We start from the raw sequence: 17,340 nt of genomic DNA, 5'->3' as shown, positions 1-17,340 counted from the left end.
GAGTGTATTTTGGGTGCTGGCAGAAAGCTGACCTGCAGAATTCCAGGGCCCAAGACCTGATGACTTTGTTTTCAAGGGAGACCTCCTTGGGAGATGGAGGGAAGGAAGGCAGTGCCCTAGAACATTGCCCACTGAAAGGGCAAAGATGAGTAGCAGGAAGTTGGAGTCATGGTAACAGTGATACCTATCACAAGCTTCAGGGTAGAGGTCCCACAGCAGTGCTAAGTGTACTCAAAACATCTGCTGATTCAGGGAGTCTGGAGTGATAAGCCCACATGAGTGGTCTTCCTTGGTCAGCTCCTTCAGGGGTCTGTAGCCCTGTGTTGTTCTAAGTATGACCTGCAGAGCACCTGCCTCAGAATGGGGCAGGAGAGGGGGTTCTGGGTTCTGTATCTTTTGTGTCCCTTCCCAAACTGAAAATCACGGGAAACTAAAGGATGTGCCTCTCAACTGTTGAGAAGGACCCCACCCCCCCACCGCCGCAAGAGCGCCCAGGAGCACGCCTCTCGCCCCTAATGCACGCGCCGCACACACAGGGCTGACCCAACGTGAGACCAGTTTTAATTGCAAAGCTGCTCCGGGCTTTCCCTCTGCCCTTACCTGCCCCACCCCTCCCTCCTCTTCCGCTCCACCCTCCTCGCGTTCTCCTCCGCCTCCGCCTCGGGGTAAACTGGGTCAGGCCAACGTGGGGAGCATTCCGCCGCGAGGACAGCCAGAGTCCTTCCACCAGCAACCCCCAGGCCTAGTTCAGTTCGCTTCACTGCAGAGCGTCGATGGAGTCCGCGAGGCTCTCGGAGGGGCCGGGCTCGGAAGGGGCGGGGGCGCCCCTCACCGTCTGGCCCAGGGTGTCCCCGCGGCGCGCGCTGGACGCCTCGGAACCGGTGCCCTCCAACAGCTTGGCGACGAAGCCCACGCCGGCCGAGCGCAGCAGGCCGCCGCCGGCGCACGCGTACAGCACGGGGTTCACGCTGCTGCTCAGGAAGGCCAGCGCGATGAACACGTGGCGCGCCAGCAGCAGCGGGTCTCCCATCCGCCCCGGCCCCGGCCCCAGCTCCCTGCCCGCCAGGGCCCGGCCCGCCTCGGCCAGGTTCACCGCGTGGTAGGGCAGCCAGAAGGCGGCGAAGGCCAGGATGATGAGCGCCACCAGGCGGCCGGTGCGGCGGCTGCGGCGGAAGCGCCGGGCCCGCAGCCTGCGCCTGATGTCCGAATAGCTGGCCACCACCAGCAGGAAGGGCAGCAGGAAGCCGGTAAAGGCCTCGAAGAGCAGATGGAATGCCTTGACTCGTTCGCTGGAGTACGTCGGGAAGCACAGGGTCTGGTTGTTCTGTTTCGTCAGGGTGCGGTACATGATGACGGGTGTGGCCAGCAGAAGGGACATCACCCAGATGCTTGCTAGCACCCACCAGGCAACGGCCTTGGTACGAAACTTCTGGGACACAAAGGGGAGGGCCACGGCCAGCGAGCGGTCCAGACTCATGGCCATGATCAGCAGGACGCTGGCGTACATGCTGACTCCGCAGGTATAGTGAAACAGGCGGCAGCCAACCAGCCCAAACACCCAGGTGCGGCGCGCCACAGAGTACAGGAAAAAGGGGGCAGTGAGCAAGACAGCCAAGTCCGCCAGGGCCAGGTTCAGCACCAGCAAGGCCGTGACGGAGCGCTTCCGCATCCTCACCAGGATGCTCCACACCACAAAGCTGTTGCCGGGAAGCCCCACAGCCAGCGCCACTGACAGTATGACGATAGTCAACGGAACGATGAACATGACCCCTAGTGAGGAGGTACTGCCCCAGATGTAGTGTCCGTGGCCACTGCAAGGACCTGGAGAGTGAGGGCGAACACAGGCATGAGGGTAGGGGGCCGAGGCTTCCTGCCGCCCTGGACACAGCTAGCCTGAGCACTCTGGTCCGTCTCCAAGATCCGCAGCAGGAGATGCACCTCTGCAGGATACCGCCTTCACCCTTTCACCAACGGACCTGGCTTCAGGGGATCTGGCAGAGCACAAAGACCGGTTTCTAACTGGACCATGGGGCTCCTTCCTGCCCACAGACCCAATTGCCAAATACAGAGCTACAGCAGCAGCAGTATTTCCATACCCTTTCTGCCTCCTTCCCTTCTGAGACCCAGAACCAAATGGGGGAGGGGGGCCTTCCTTACCAAAGCTGCACCCCTCAAAGGCCTAGCTCCTCTGTCACCTGCCAGGCCCTTAGCCCCCTCAGTCCCGTCGACTTCCTCCAGTCATCTACTGACTCTCTTCAGAGCTGCCCAGGGCGCAGCAGGAATAACAGGGATGGGGAGGAGTTTGTGGATAGGAGACAAGAACAAGTCCTCCCCGGTCCTTTTACCACTGGTCAGGCTTTCTTTGGAAGTTCCTTTGCATCTTCTCTCACAGTTGTATCCTGCCCCATCCCTACCTCCCCTGCTCCCAGGATACTTACTTCCAGGCTTTGCCAGGTACCGGCCGGAAGCTGGTGCCAATCCCAAGGTCAGGGCAGAGTGGCGCAGCCTATCCCCAGGTCAGCCCCAGTTCCAGGGTCCCAGCGCCAGGTCTGGGTGCTGTCAGCTAAGTCCGCCAGAGAGGAAGTACCAAGAAGCAGAGGAGGGGGAAGGCACATCTTCCTGAGGGTGGGGCTGAAACTCCTAGCCCTCCCTTCACGGGAGGGGGGGGGGGATAGTCTTTGTGTTCCAGAAGAGCCTAGCAGGGAGGAAGGCTTCTCATGGGTGGGACCAGATGAGAAGAGCCCAGGAAGGTGCAATGAGAGGAAAGGGGGGTGAGGGGAGTGAGTATGCTGGGGTGTGGCCTCAGATGCAGGTCTAGACTGGAGAATTGGACAGAGTAATAAACTGTCATACAGGAGAAGGAAGGAGGGAAGCCAGAGAAGGAAAATGGGCTCAGATGGAGAGGCCAGAATGTTGGGTATCTTTATACGTTGTGTAGATAATGTAGATTTTTAGATTAATAGGAAGTGTAGGTTAGACCTGTGGCTAGGTCATGGGTTTGGGTTTAGGTAACATCAGGACTTAAAGAGGACAGCACCCTGTCTTTGGCTTGGATTCAAGCCATGAGTGGAGTTGGAGGGGGAGGGCCCTCTTTCAGCACCCAAATCTATTCCCTCATTTAAAAGGGTTGCTTCAGCTCTAGGTCAGTCAGTTCTCCCTTCCCTTTGGCAGAAGCCAAAGTCCAAAGGACCTCCTTAGTATCGCACAGAATGCCAGTTTCTCCGCCCTTCCCCAGCCACTTGCCTTACACTCGCCTGTGTGGCTTGCCTGCCACATGAATTTGGATTTAAGATCTGGGCACTGGGCAAAGAGGTCGGCCCCCTCTCTCTCCTACCTTCCCATGGTCGGCTGTCCAGTCCCACCTCAGACCCACAGAAAAGGCCGAGCCTGAGCCCAGGGAGAAGAGGTGGGGGCAGTGATGCCTCATAACTGCCCTGCCGGGGGGGGCAACCAGGAACATGCAGACAGGAACAGCCTCCCCAAGTGGTCACTCTTCTCCCTTCCTGGAGGGAGGGCAGTCTCCCCCCGTGACGTCTCCTGCAGGGGCTGAGATCTGAGAAGTCTTTCCTTCAGTCTGACCGTGAGCCTTCCTGCTTCCCTGCCAACTCTGTCACTTGTCAGGGAAGATGTGGCATGTGATGGTGCTCACTGAGGTCCCTTACCCTTCTGCTTTGAGAAAAGGCCAGCGCAGAGCAGACCCAGCGGCTGTGAGGCAGAGGATGTGATGCAAAGAAATGGGCTGAAACCGCAGCAAGAAGGCAGAGTTGAGGAAGGGCTTTCTGACCACAGATGTTGTGAGACGGGGACTATGGAAGAGAGTAAGGGAGCCTCTGCCCCGGCACATGAGAACAGGAAGAAGCCCCTGCCGTCGGGTTTGGGGAGAAGGTTCTGGCTCAGAGCTCCAGGGTCAACCAGAGGCTCCTTCTGGCAGAAGCTGGGTTGTCTTTGCTTCCTCTCCCAAACTACTCCCCACCTCCATGTCTCTCAAGGCCTTTCTTCCTCCACCCCAGACTAGATACTCTAAGCATACTTCCTGCTCCCCAAATCCGCCCCAGTTTGGGTGGCCCTGGCGTGACCCTGAGGACTGAATTTCCTGTTGTTTCTTGGCCTTGGCCTGGGTGGTGTAAACAGTCACTAATGCAGAACCTGGGGTGATGGTCCCAAGGGAGCACTCACATAAACGGCCATCAAAGTTTGCCAGGGACTGAGAGGACTGGGACAAGAGATGTTCAGCACTAAAACTGGGAAAGCCTTGGGCAAACCAGGACGAGTCGGTCACACTAGTGACCACATGTGTGTGCACGTGGACACCCTCTAATAAAGAATCCTATCCTACATCCTCAAACTCAAAAGTGTCAGGATCCAGAACAGCTTTAGGACCTAGAGATGGACAGACTCCAAAAGATGGAGGCCAAGAAGTACTGGAGGGTGCTGAGCAACAGCTAGCAGTCTTGGGAGGAGTCAAGATTTGGCAGAAAGAAAAAGGAGACAAAGGAGAGGGGGCGCCTCCCTGAAAAATTCTTCCTGTCCTCCAGCCATCCACACCATTCCCCATACCTGCTCAGCTCCAAGCCCCAAACGTCCCCAGGGGTGAGCATGTGCCTGCTCCTGGGCTCCTTTTTGAGTCAGTTGACCTTTGGGGGAAGAGTTGGATTCAGAGGGGAAGACAAATCTGACGCCCAGGGCTCCTTCCCCCGCTATACCAACCGCAAGACAGGAAAACTTTCCTTTCAAACACCACAGGTTGTCTTTCCCCTTCCAGAGCCAGGTTTTTCTCCACTCGGCTCTTGCAGACCCCAGAGAATGGATCCCATCCCCATCCCTCATTCAAGCACCCATACCTTTCCTTCCTCTTTCTCCCTTTATTTCCAGAGTGGTTCAATAGGTTGGCCTGGGGGACCCAGGCCACCTGGGCTGGGGAGGACAAGTCAAGATGCCACTGAAGGCTGGCAGTGTCCAGCCTTGGGCTGACCCAGGAGAGAACCAGGTGGCTTCGGTACAACTCAGGCATGATGAACTACCAGTGGGGGCATGCTTACACCATCATGTAATGCCCCCCCCCTCCCCCCCGCCGCCAGTGTATTTCACAGTAGCTCTTGGCAGCAAGTCAGCAGCTCTGGCACAGAGGCACATGCCAACCTGCAAGCACACAGTACCATCACCGCTTGCAGTCCCTCTGTTTGGAGGTACCTGGGCCTGCCCCAGGGGTATAATAATTCTGCCCAGAAAGATCCAAACTGTGGCCAGAGAAGGGTCCCCAAACGCTCCAGAGTGGTTCCCTGAGTTCTGGGGGAGGGACGATGGAAGGGGACAGGGAAGAGGCAGGCCCGGTTGTAGGGTTTGGTGTCAAGGTTCCCATCCCTGACTGTCCTTCTTCACCCCGCCCCCGGGGTCTCCATCGCCCTGGCCCTGCGCCACGACTTTGAGCCGAGGGGTAGCTCGGAGCTCCATGGTCCCCTCCCTAGAGCGGCCGCCCCCTCGGGCCTCTCCCGAGCCCTCAAAGAGCCGCGTGAGGAAGCCGGGGCCTGCCCGGGGCAGCAGATCACCGGCGGTGAAGACGTAGAGCACCGGGTTGACGCTGGAGCTGAAGAAGGCCAAAGCGGTAGTTCCAGCCCGCGCCGCCTGGCCCGCCCCGCCCAGCCTCGCCAGGGCCCCTCCGGGCGGAGCCAGCGCGGCCGCCACCTGCAGAATATTGACCGCGTGGTAGGGGGCCCAGAGCAAGCCGAAGGCGAGCACGATGGCGCTCACCAGCCGGCCCACCCGCGTCCCGTGCCGCCCGGCGCCCCAGCGGGCGCCCCGCAGCCGCGCCAGCGTCAGGCCGTAGCAGCCGAGCACCAGCCCGAAGGGGAGCACGAAGGCCGTCAGCGTCTCCAGGCTCAGGTGGGCGGCGGCGTGGGCCGGCGACGGGTGGCACAGCTGGCACACGCGGTCTCCCCACACGTGCCGGTAGACGGCGGCCGGGGCGGCGAGCAGCAGCGCGGCCAGCCAGACGGCCAGCAGCAGGCGGCGGGCCAGGGCCGGACTGCGCAGCCAGGGCGCCAGGAACGGCCGGGTGACGGCCAGGCAGCGCTGCAGGCTGAGCAGGCTGGTGAGCAGGACGCTGGCGTACATGCTGAGCGCGCACGCGTAGTACACGGCCTTGCAGCCCGCCTGGCCCAGCGGCCACGTCTGCCCCGCCAGGAAGGCCACGAAGAGAGGCGTGAGCAGCAGCACCGCGCCGTCGGCCAGCGCCAGGTGCAGCACGAGCGTGGCCGCCAGCGGTCGCCCCCGTGCGGGCCGCCAGCCCGCCAAGCTCCACACGACGAAGCCATTGCCGGGCAGCCCCAGCAGCGCCGCCAGCAGTAGGAAGGCCGTGCCCGTGACCCGCGAGGCCTTCCAGCTCAGCAGCGTCTCGTTCCCCGGGGGCCGGTAGCAGGCCGACATTCTTCTGCGCCTACCGGGGGGGGGGGGGGGGGAGGGGGGCGGGGACGGGGTGGGGGGAGACGGAAAGGGCCATAGAAGGCATTTAGGGACTCTGTCTCCTCCCACCTCCCTGCCCTCCGTCTCGGAGCCTTGACTCAAACACTACTTCTTGGCGGACCCTAGCCCCAACTCAAACACTACTTCTTGGAACCCAAATGCCCTGCGGTCAGTCAGCTGACCTCCCCAGGCCTGACTCCTGGTTCCCACTCTCACGACCTCCATCTCCACCCCCTTTAGCTGGGCCCCTCCTTTGCCCAGCCCCATTCCTTCTACCTCAGCGCAACGTGAGTGGTGGGAAGTCAGCGTGGATGAGCAGAGCTACTTACCCAGCCGGGAGCTAGAAGGATGGTGGGGCCACGAGGAGCCTGGGAAGCTGAAAGGCACAGCAGCAGTGAGAGAGGTGCCTACTCATGCCCTGTGCCTGTCAGGTTTGCAGTGTGAGACGAGAATGGGGAGGGACAAGGTGGGGCTCTTCTCTGGCCTCTCACTGGGGCCCCTCCGGCACTTTACTCTTTCCCATCACTAACAGGCCCAGGCGTGTGAGAGTCCGCCTCCCTAGGAAACAGGATAAGCTGCAGGGTACAGATGAGGTTCCCAGATCATGTAGGTGAGTAGGGACACTGCTGAGTCCTGACTCTGGGTCCTGCATCTGCACTCATGCCTCCCCCCAGTTCTGGCCCCAGTTGTCCCATCCCTGCCACCCGCCTGTTATATGCTCTCAGGCTTCCCTGGCCGGCACTCAGCAGAGAAGGTGACCCAAACTACTCATTTCCCCAGTTGCTCTATCTTGGCCCATTTCCAGACTTCTGATCCAGCTGAGCCCCCTTTTCCCTCAGTTTCCTACCTGCTCCTCTTATCTCTTACCTTAGGCCCTGCCCCAGTTGTTCCCCCCTCCGGGGGGGGGGCTCTCACTGGGCTGTCATTGACAGCCTCCAGTCACGGTGCTGAGTTCTGGAAGATGCATGGAGGTACAAGGGGCTTATACCCTCCTTTTTTTTTTTAAAGATTTTATTTATTTATTTGACAGAGAGCGAGACACAGCGAGAGAGGGAACACAAGCAGGGGGAGTGGGAGAGAGAGAAGCAGGCTTCCCATTGAGCAGGGAGTCCGATGCAGGGCTCGATCCCAGGACCCTGAGATCATGACCTGAGCCAAAGGCAGACGCTTAACAACTGAGCCACCCAGACGCCCCAGCTTATACCCTCCTTGAGGAATCATAACACACAACCTCCAAGAGACCCTACTACCGAGCTGCACCAGGATACAAGATAAGAAGAAAAGAATCGGTGCATTGGTAGAGACATACCGACAAGAAGGCTTCTCTGGGTGAAGAAGTCAGGCAAAGCCTGGAAATGAAGAAATTCTAGGGGGACCCAGTACACTGAAAAGGTGGAGGTAAGGGGAAAGATCCCTGTCCAGTCAACAGCTGGAACTGGAGGCTCCCAAGGAGCCAGGACACCAGTATTGTCTCAGTTTGGGTTACTTCCAAAGCACAGCCTGAATTAAGGGCTTGGGTACAGGTAATCCTGCATCTGGCAGGTCAGCTCTGGAAGCAGGAGTGAGGGAGCAGGGCAGAAGAGGGAAAAAGAGAGCCAGGAAGAGTATGTTGTTGGGTCTCTTCAGTAGGGATCAGGAAGCTCTCAGAATTACACAGAACACCTTCCAGAAAGACAGAAGACTGGGACACTGGTGCCCAGCTTGTATTCCCCATGGTCTGAGGGCTGTCCCAGAGGTATTATACACATTTGCAGCCTGTTCTTGTCAGGGGTCTTAGTGGGCTGCCACAGCTTCGGACACCGAGGCAGGAAAGCAGAGATTCACACTCATGTGACGGGTTCAGCCTTAGTGAGATCTGAGCTTCCAGACAAATGTCCACCACAACTGTCGCTGAAATCAGAGCAGACTCAGGGTACCAAAAGCTAGTCTCAGTGTCTTCAAAGGACACACCCCCCTTCACATCTCCTTCGTGCCCATTAAGTGGCCAAAAGAGAAAGGTGAGAGAGAAAGTGACCAATCCAGTGTGGCTAAAGCGAGCAGTTCTGGAGAACGAAGCCGGTTCCTCCCCTAGATCAGGGAGGAAGAAGCAGGGAAGCAGGAAGGCCATGGTCCCTGCCAGGATCCTGGTAATCCTGGATCCGTGCAGCAGGATCCATCCTCCCCTCACCGCCCACCCTGGCACTCTGCCTTACCCCTCATTGTGTCCAAGCCCTGCCCACAATCCCACCCTCAGCCTGGCCTCCCTTTTCCTAAAGCTGCAGTTTGTGGCTTTCACAGTAGGTGGCGGCAAGTCCAGTGCAAATCCCATATAATGCAACTTCTCAAGGATGGGAGCCCGAAACTATCCCTAGAAATTCTCTCTGTAGAAAGAAAAAGACCAGAGATCACATCCCATCCTCTTACACCGTTCCCATTTATCCTCAGCACACACCGCCACCAGAGACACACACACACACACCCCCAAGCTTCTGTGACTTTTGCGGCAACTCTGGGCCTCAATCCCTCCTCCACGATCCCATCTAGGCCCCTCCGCTTTCCCTCCCCTTGGACTTTGCCCTTCTTACCGGCCTGGCAGGCGGGGCCAGAGTCCGGGGTGACTCATCCCCCACCTCACTGGGGCTGAGATCCCAGCTCTGTAACAGAAAACACCACCACTTCGGCCCCAGCACAGCAGAGAACCACCCAGCCTAGAACTCACTGGGAGAGGCAACTCTCCTCCTGCTCCTTCCCTCCACCATGGAGTACCTCTCATCCCTAAACCCCAGCGGTCTGCTCAGGTGATTTCTAACCCTCCTCTCTACCCTCCAACACTGAGGATAGTGCACGGCAACAAAATTCCACTCAGCCCCTAGGAGACTCAGAGACTAACGTACCCCTTCCCTTCCCCGCCCCAACTTTCCACAGTGGGCTTGTCCAGCTATGGAATCACCACTGACCACCCCTCCTCCGTGGTCTCTCCCTCTCTCCCTAGGCTACTCTGATCTCCAAACCTAGATCCCTCCCTAACTCTCCAAGCACCCCACCCCCAGTCATCCCCACTGCAGTCACCAAACTCCTCAGTTCTTGACCTTTCTTGCCAACTACCAGGTCGGTATCCAATATGAGCTCTGAGTTTGGCCGGAAAGTCTGGACTTCAGCTCCACCACCCCAGCGACCTTTCCGAGTCTGTGATCACAAGCGGACCACCCGGAAAGGTCTGACAGCTGCCACCCGCCAGGAACTGCTAGACAAGGTAAGTGAGCCAAATCCCTAAGTTCCTATTGCAGGGGCAGCCAGGGCGCTAGAGAAGAGTGAGAACTTGGAGTGAACAGAAAGTCTGAGGTTAGTTACATGGCTGCCCCTCCCTCTAAGGGCTAAAGACGGGGGGGAGGGGGACGGTCAGCCCAATGACCAATGCTGTATTTAGGTCGATTCATTTCTTTTCCAGGGGGTAGAGGAAGGAGTAGATAGGGAGGGTTGGAGGGATGGCATTCAGAAGTCAGTATGGAGTGTCGATTTGTATGACAAATCAAGTTCAAGTCCTGATTCTATCAGGACTTGCTGGTTTGCTAGTGTCAAACTGTAGGAAGTTGTTCAGTCTATCAAAACTTCAGTTTCTTCATCCACAGAAAGGGAATAATGACACACCTTCCTCCTAGAGTTGTTGAAATCAGTCAAAGAGGACAATGTATGTAAAGTACTACATAGATGCCTGACACTAATGAAGACTCAAAAAAGTTAAGCATCCTTATTACTGAAAACAGTTCTGGAGGACTCTCTGAGGGTGGGGACAGTGAGGTAGGACACTGGAGATAAGACCGAAGGATGGACCTCAACAGAAGCAAGCGAGGTTTTCAATTACAAGCCAGTAGGAATGGTTCAAAGGGGTACAGGGGAGAAGACAGTGACGTGGACAATGACATAGGAGCAAAGAGGAAAAGAAGTCAGCCCTTAGTGAGGGTCCCCCAGCAACTGAAGAACACCGAGCGCTGGAGCCATTTGAAGGGATGGCAATTTTCCAGGAAGTAGAGTTGGGGTATCAGCCAGCATCTAGGGCCAACCAATGGATGTGGGGTAGCTGGGGAGGGAGGGGCATGGCTAAGCTCTGCCCCTTCCCTCCTGCTTCCTGTGGCTGGGCAGGCACTGGAGGCCCTGCTGCTGAGAGGGATGCTAACACTGGTGCTGGAGGAGGATGGGACCGCTGTGGAGAGTGAGGACTTCTTCCAGCTTTTGGAGGATGACACATGCCTGATGGTGCTGGAGTGCGGGCAGAGCTGGAGCCCCAGCAGGGTGAGAGGCCACAGTGGGGCTGTCGTCGGCCACCAGTCTCTCTCGAGCTTCTCTAGCCCAACCATGATCTTGGGGGCAGACACACTGGGAGAGGAGAGGAGTTGCCAAGGACACCTTATAGGGGACAAATGGTCCAGGCAAGAGTGGGTCTGACCTAGTGCTGATGGGGAATAGTGGTGGGTGCCTGGGTGGGAGGGTGCACTGCACTGATGGAAGTGCCCTACAGAGTGGCATGCTGTCATATGGCCTGGGCCGGGAGAAGCCCAAGCACAGCAAGGACATCGCCCGCATCACCTTCGACGTATACAAGCAAAACCCTCGAGACCTCTTTGGCAGCCTCAATATCAAAGCCACATTCTACGGGCTCTACTCCATGAGTTGTGACTTTCAAGGACTCGGCCCAAAGAAAGTACTCAGGTCAGAGACCAACAGGTCATGTTTCCCCATCCCCCTACAGTTGCAGCCCCCCTCATTCCTTCTGCACTCACCTACCCCATTAGCTCTCCCTTGTGGAAAACCCCCTCGATGGCTTCCTCCCAGGTTCCCCCACCCATCCGACTCCATCTTGTCTCTGCCCTTCAGGGAGCTCCTCCGTTGGACCTCTGCACTGCTGCAAGGCCTGGGCCATATGCTGCTGGGAATTGCCTCCAGCCTTCGCCATGTAGCGGAAGGGGCCGAGCAGTGGCACTGGCAGCGGCAGGGTCGCCTCCATCCCTACTGAGAAGGGGCTCTGAGCTGCTTTCTGCCCCTAGACTCATTGCAAGAGACATACTGTGAGGACTGTGAGGGCATCGGCTTTAGAGATGTGAGGACAGTGTAGATGAGATGACTCACCTGATTTCCCCCACTGTCTTCTGACCCCATTGTTACAGGCCCCATCAGCATAACGCCTTCCAGCCCTAGCCTATACCCTTTCCTGAAGAATGCTGTTCCCTTCCCAGCCAGCTTTCCGGCCTCCCACTTACCCTGAAAGGCCACAAGCCCATCCCGAAGCATCTCAATTCCACCCTGATCATTGCTCCATCTAGATTCTTTGCACCTCCTCCTGTCCCTAAGCTTCCCAATGCACTGAATTCAGCCCTCTTTGACTTTGTCTCGATTTCTTTATACCCTTCTCCCCAAAATAACAAAAACATTTCCAATAAAAATATAAAAATATTTATTATTAAGACTTCTGACTCCAACTTAAACTACAAAGGGGACAGGACAGGTATGCCCTTTACCCCTCCCCCATCAACACCCAGTCCCAGATCCAAAGGCCTCAGTCTTCAAGTATTGAGTTCAAAGCCCGCCTCCTCTTGGCTACTGCCCCCTGCTGCTGTTCCCAAGCCTCTCGGCGCTTCAGGAAAGTAGTCAGGGCCACGTTTCGAGCCACATGGTGGCCAAAAGGGTCTCTTATCAGCTCCTGGTTCCGCTCCCCTGCAAATGGAAACACTCATATTCAGTATCATCATGCAGTCACCCACCATGCTCAAAGGGACTCCCCCTGAGTGAAAGCCCTTCCATTTTCCCTGGGCCCTGAGTTGGTCTCGGGATCATGAATACCTCACTCTCCAAAGAGGAGAAGCTAGGGGCGGGGTGGGAGCACAGCGCTGCATAATCAGCAGAGGAGAAGGGGAGGAGAGCAGACTGCTAAGAACCCATGGCCAACACCATCCTTTAGAACCGAAGTCTCTGCTGAATTTAAGTACCCTCTCCAGCCACCCAGCCATCTGAAGTGAGGGAAGTTTGGAAAGGTCAGAGAGAGGTGCCGATACTCACCCAGCTCAGCAGCAATTTCCTTCCGGGCCCCCAAGGCTGCTCCACTCCAGATGGCATCTAGTACACGGCTGCCATGGCGACTACAGGCCAGAGCCACATATTGTCCCTGCAGTGAGACAGGCAAGGTAGGTCCCCCTAGGGCAATCCACAAAAGGTGTGCTGGGGAGGGCAAGGGTGAAGTGAAGTTTCCAAAGTTTATAGGTGGAGTCAAGAGAATCTGGGAACTACATATTCTCTCTTTGACTCTGAAGGACAGTACCAGGGCAAGCTCATGTTCTCTTAAATGGATGTTGGTGGGGGCATCAAAGCAGAAACTAGAACCTTTAGGGTCTTCAGCACACGGCGGCGCTGCTTGCGCGTCACGGAGGGGCTGGTCAGGATGGCATCGAGCACGTGCGAGCCAGCAGGGCTCTGGGCTAGAGTCAGAAGTTGTGGTCCTGTCAAAGCACCCAGACTTTGAAGTATAATACCAGGACTAGAGAAATGCAACAGATGCTGGAGCAGGAGAGACCCCAGGACTGTCACGTCCCCCAGGGCCCTGGCCATGGCCATGTCCACCTGGAAGGACAGAGAGAGGGCGTTAGGAGGCAGCCACCAAACTGCACCTCTGCCTGGATGAAGCCAGAGACCTCACCGCCCTCACCACAAGGGTGAAGGACTTTTTAAACCCTGGCCCTCAACTAGTCACTGGCTTGGCCCCTCTCCTACCTCACCTGGTGCTCTGCAAGCACTGCCCCCTCCTCCTCCAGCAGTCCGTAGTACACCTCATAAGCCATCAAAGTGGCAAAGAGAGGCACACAGGCCACTTGCCGGGAAGAGGGCTCTGCACAGTGGAATGCCTACAGGAGAGGACAAAACATGATGAATCTGAGAACTACCTCATCCCTAACCCCGACTCTCTAGACAAGGGAAAGCATTCAGGAGATGTGAGAGTGTAAGGGGCACAAGGGCAGGATCTCCTCTGCCTTGCTGTATCCCCAGCCTCTATACACATGACAGGGGTTGAATAAACATTTAGTCCTTAAATAAACTGCTCTCTTAGTCCTGGGAGACAATTTTCATTCCAGGGCTAGGAGATGGGTTTGGTGTCATTTCTCCCTGTATCTGCGAACTCCTCGGGCATGAGACCTCTTCGAGTCCAGAGATACAACCACCGAAGGTCAGAGAAGTCCTAACTGGTAGAATTTGAACTGAGAGCATAAACGGGTGGCGGGTAATATCACCTCCAACAACAGCTGCAGGACCTGGGCTTGGTGGGCCCCAACTCTGCGGCATGCCCCCACCAGGGCAATGACCACCCCTGGGTGACCTTGAGCCAGCACAGCTTCCAGGGCAGGGCTCAGCTCCTCAAACACAGGGGACAGCTGAGGAGAGACACAGAATGAAGAATCTTTGGCATTCTGTAACAGTGGACTAAGTTATTCAGAGAAATCTTCCTACTGAAAACAACTAAAAACGCTAGATAAGCATTGCCAATATCAGGGTTTTGGTTTGGCCACATAAAGTCCAGGACCAGGGGACAGTTCTAGAGGTGCCGCCTCACTTGCGGGGAGCAGGGTACTTTAAATGGCCACACTCTCAAGATAAAGGGATACTAGATGGGCGCCTGGGTGGCTCAGATGGTTAAGCATCTGCCTTCGGCTCAGGTCATGATCTCAGGGTCCTGGGATCGAGTCCCGCATCAGGCTCCCTGCTCCTTGGGAGCCTGCTTCTCCCTCTGCCTCTCTCTCTCTCTCTCTCTCTGTCTCTCATGAATAAATAAATAAAATCTTTAAAAAAAAAAAAAAAAAAAAAAAAGGGATACTAGAATTAAATCCGCCCTTCTTACCCCAACTCCCAACCCATGAGATCACAGGCAAGCATGCCTTGGTGCTAAGCAGCAAAGGCAAAAAGAAGCTACAGCAATAGCCCCAGCACTCACACAGATTTGTAGCTAAGTACCCAGAGTCTGAATGGACCATGGAACCTCAAGCTGCAAATCTGGATCAAGCCAGTCTCCTGCCAGACACCTGAGAAGCTAACAAAAATCCTTTCTGGGAAGAAGGCACTTTTGTCCTAAGCTCTGAGAAACCCCCAGGAATAACCTTTCAAGGGGAATGGCCAGCACACTGTCAGAGACACCGAGGCAGGCACACAATAAAATAAGGCCCAATGAACAAGAACTAGCAGAAACAACAGAGTACAGAAAGAGATCTAGCCCCATTCTCAACTCACCAGCTCAGTGGTAGTAATAGCATCCAGTAAACGCTGCAAAGGGAAGTTGGCAATAGGGTGTGCAGCCAGGGCCTGCAGCTGCCCTTGGAAGTGATCCTCAAAGAGGCTCTGGAGCCTCAGGGGCTCCAACACCAGCAGGACCTGCTCCAGGAGTCTGGAGCTCGTCTGATCCCGCAGAAATAGCAGCAGGGGGCTAGGGACAAGGAGAACGTGATCAGGCAGCCTTTATTCTACTTCATCTAAAATACCCACATCACTTCATTCACTTCACACAGCTTGACCGTACCTGCCATCTGCTGAGGAGTTGCGGCTACTCAGATAGCTGATCACAGCATTGCAGAGATGAGCACAAAACTGGGGCAGTTTGCGGTGTAAGATTTGTAAGGCCACTTGAAGGCAGAAGCTGGAGATCTTGTCAGTGATAAATACTGTGGGAGAGAGCAGAAATAATCAAAGCAGCTCTTCCAAAATCCAGACAACCTGTACAACCTCAAACCTCAAGCAATAAGGTACCAGGGACTATGGACATAAAGGCTCTATACAGAGTCTTTGCAATATCAAACCAGATCAGATTTGAAGAGGAATATGACTGATCTAAGTAAGAGCTTTGCATAATGACAATCACCTCCAGAAAAATGGTCCTAGACCCTCCTTCTATCACCCTCCTCACCGGCAATGTCCTTCAGAAAGCAAGAGCTCAGGTCCTGAAGGCAATTCAAGAAAGTTTCAGGGACCTCAAAATCAGTTGGCTTACACTCCCGAGCTGGTGCCCTTTGTGCATCTGAAAGATCAAAAACATGTGCAGTGCTGGGATCACAAACTACCATTCAAGAGGGAGAATGATTCCATAGATGATCAAGGATTCAGCTTGGAGATGCAGAACACGCATGAATATCTCTTCTCATCTGGATGACTGAACTGAGACTATGTTTCTGTTTTAATTTTTCTAAGAAATTTCAACCAGCTTCCCAGTGGTCCATAGGAGACAGGCCAAACTCTCAGTCAGGAATTCAAGGTATTCCAAAATCAGGCCTCATCTAAACTCTCTAACCTTATTTCCCAGAGTTTTTCAAAATGTAGGTCACTGCCTATGAGTGCATCATGAAATCATTTTAGTGGATCTTAACCAGGCCTTTTTCAATGGAATAGAACAGAATAAAATAAACCAGAGAAGAAAATATCAAAGTGGACTGCATATATTAAGAATATCGTCTCTCGAAGTTCTGTTTTGAGTCCAATATCTGTATACATACACATAGGCAGGTTCGGTGATGTTTAAAAAAAAAAAATTCTGTAAGTTGTGGTTAAAAAAAAATTGACATCCATTGCTCAAATGAATCACCTCTTCCCCCTGGCCCATTCTACTAGCTGTCCCTCAAACACACTGACACATCCTCACCTCTGGGCCTCTGCACTAATCTTTGGTTTGTTAAGCCTTGTCCTCATTTCTCTGCTAATTCTTCAAAGTCATGAGGAATTACTCTTCTGCTTACTCTTTCCTTCTGGACTTCCCAAACTCTCCTCTCTTCTAGGTCCACTTCCCTATCTTGTAGTACTTACCAGGTGACTGAGAGCCACGGTGCCTGGCTCTCTCAGACTCCAGCAGAGTCCCTCCCAACACCTGCAGCAGAGTTCTGACCACGAAGCTGCCATGTGTGTCTCCAGAGTAGAAAAGAAAATCATCACACACCTCAGAGGCTAGTCCCAAAACCAGCTCCTCCAGGGTCTCCAAGGGACCATCCTTGCCATTCTCCTCCTCCTCCACGTCCTCCTCTTTCTCTGCCGGGCTCCCCAGCAATCGAGGCAGCTGCAGCAAAGCACTTTGCAATACATGCACCCCGCATCGATGACAGGCCACAGAGCGCAAGCTGGAGCGCAAAGCAGCCCAGACTCGACACAGCGGTTTCAGGGGACTGAATCCCAACAGTTCCTGCATAATCTCACTGCCAGTCTTGTTTGTGGCCAAGGCCAGGGCCTGAGCCTCCACTTCCTTCAAAACATTGTGCACCATCAGTTCTGGATAGACAAGAAAAGAAATATTTTAGAGACTGAGAAGAGAATAAGGTTATGTTCCATCAGTTAACCGAGTGAGGGAGAGAGGGGGGAGCGATGAAGAGGATATGGGAGACGAGACTAAGTCCCTACGCCCTGCAGACCCATGAAAATTTCCCTGCCTGTCCTGGAATTTATGCCCAACGAATCCCTCTTAGTCCCGCCCTGCGGTTGCTCCCCACCTCGTTCTTCTCCGGTCTCGGGAGCCTCTTTCAGCGCGGACAGCGCCCGGCGGAAATACCCCAGAGCTTCGGGGCTCAGGTGAGGGTGCGCATCTAGGGCCGGCTCCGAGCTCCGGTCGGGAGGCGGGCAGGGTGGCCGCCGGCGGCCTGGTGGGGGGCGCCCCGACCCCTTGGCCCCGCGCCCTCGTTTGCCACCTGCTGGGAACCGGCGCCCCGCCTTGTGCGGGGAGCGCGGACCCAGCCCCATGGATGCTAAAGCCCGTGCCCGTCCGCCAAAGCTTCCCCAGCCACAGGCGAACAAGCAGCCAGGCGCGCGCAGGGACCGGATGGAGTCTAGAAACGCCGGCGCGCTCGGGACGCAGCATTACGTCATAGTTCCGCGACGGCCCCTAGCCGAGCGGCA

General features: G+C 55.7%; 4 protein-coding genes across 5 annotated transcripts; 1 reads left to right on the top strand and 3 right to left on the bottom strand.

Moving 5' to 3' along the window:
• Positions 1-539: 539 nt before the first annotated feature.
• LTB4R (leukotriene B4 receptor) lies at positions 540-4,698 on the bottom strand. The gene is given in 4 exon segments (XM_078053497.1): positions 540-1,776; positions 1,779-1,991; positions 2,439-2,695; positions 4,558-4,698. Coding segments are annotated over 2 exon segments (1,089 nt in total). The 5' UTR covers positions 1,849-1,991; positions 2,439-2,695; positions 4,558-4,698; the 3' UTR covers positions 540-757.
• A 144-nt stretch (positions 4,699-4,842) lies between these two features.
• Positions 4,843-6,906, bottom strand: LTB4R2 (leukotriene B4 receptor 2). The gene is made up of 2 exons (XM_036114730.2): positions 6,789-6,906; positions 4,843-6,433 (listed from the first exon to the last, which is right to left on the bottom strand). The coding sequence occupies exon 2, from the start codon at positions 6,421-6,423 to the stop codon at positions 5,347-5,349; it is 1,077 nt and encodes a 358-aa protein (XP_035970623.1). The 5' UTR covers positions 6,424-6,433; positions 6,789-6,906; the 3' UTR covers positions 4,843-5,346.
• A 2,135-nt stretch (positions 6,907-9,041) lies between these two features.
• CIDEB (cell death inducing DFFA like effector b) lies at positions 9,042-11,886 on the top strand. The gene is made up of 5 exons (XM_036114736.2): positions 9,042-9,236; positions 9,547-9,691; positions 10,579-10,728; positions 10,955-11,145; positions 11,311-11,886. Exons 1-5 carry the CDS (start codon positions 9,196-9,198, stop codon positions 11,447-11,449), a joined length of 666 nt encoding a protein of 221 aa, XP_035970629.1. The 5' UTR covers positions 9,042-9,195; the 3' UTR covers positions 11,450-11,886.
• NOP9 (NOP9 nucleolar protein) lies at positions 11,871-17,285 on the bottom strand. 2 transcript variants are annotated; one of them, XM_036114716.2, is made up of 10 exons: positions 16,938-17,285; positions 16,264-16,719; positions 15,374-15,484; positions 14,990-15,131; positions 14,704-14,896; positions 13,713-13,853; positions 13,203-13,328; positions 12,811-13,047; positions 12,490-12,595; positions 11,871-12,147 (listed from the first exon to the last, which is right to left on the bottom strand). In XM_036114716.2, the coding sequence occupies exons 1-10, from the start codon at positions 17,182-17,184 to the stop codon at positions 11,990-11,992; spliced, it is 1,917 nt and encodes a 638-aa protein (XP_035970609.1). In that variant the 5' UTR covers positions 17,185-17,285; the 3' UTR covers positions 11,871-11,989. The 2 variants fall into 2 exon arrangements, with proteins under 2 accessions (XP_035970609.1, XP_035970610.1); XM_036114717.2 differs by lacking the exon at positions 13,713-13,853.
• Between the last annotated feature and the right edge of the window lie 55 nt (positions 17,286-17,340).

This window comes from Halichoerus grypus, chromosome 8 (assembly GCF_964656455.1).
Source record: "Halichoerus grypus chromosome 8, mHalGry1.hap1.1, whole genome shotgun sequence".
In the NCBI taxonomy this organism is placed as follows: Eukaryota; Metazoa; Chordata; class Mammalia; order Carnivora; family Phocidae; genus Halichoerus; species Halichoerus grypus.
Note: the sequence above shows the minus strand (reverse complement) of the source record. Positions and strands in the feature narration are given on the sequence as shown.

Excerpts from the sequence above, each read along its gene's own strand:
- NOP9 (XM_036114716.2), bottom strand. The coding sequence starts at position 17,184 with ATGGGGCTGGGTCCGCGCTCCCCGCACAAGGCGGGGCGCCGGTTCCCA. Across the intron at positions 15,132-15,373 it reads CTTTCTGAAGGACATTGCCG|TATTTATCACTGACAAGATC; the intron begins GTGAGGAGGGTG and ends TCTCTCCCACAG. Across the intron at positions 13,854-14,703 it reads CTATTACTACCACTGAGCTG|CTGTCCCCTGTGTTTGAGGA; the intron begins GTGAGTTGAGAA and ends GTCTCTCCTCAG.
- CIDEB (XM_036114736.2), top strand. The coding sequence starts at position 9,196 with ATGGAGTACCTCTCATCCCTAAACCCCAGCGGTCTGCTCAG. Across the intron at positions 9,692-10,578 it reads GCCAGGAACTGCTAGACAAG|GCACTGGAGGCCCTGCTGCT; the intron begins GTAAGTGAGCCA and ends GTGGCTGGGCAG. Across the intron at positions 10,729-10,954 it reads AGAGCTGGAGCCCCAGCAGG|AGTGGCATGCTGTCATATGG; the intron begins GTGAGAGGCCAC and ends AGTGCCCTACAG.
- LTB4R2 (XM_036114730.2), bottom strand. The coding sequence starts at position 6,423 with ATGTCGGCCTGCTACCGGCCCCCGGGGAACGAGACGCTGCTGAGCTGG.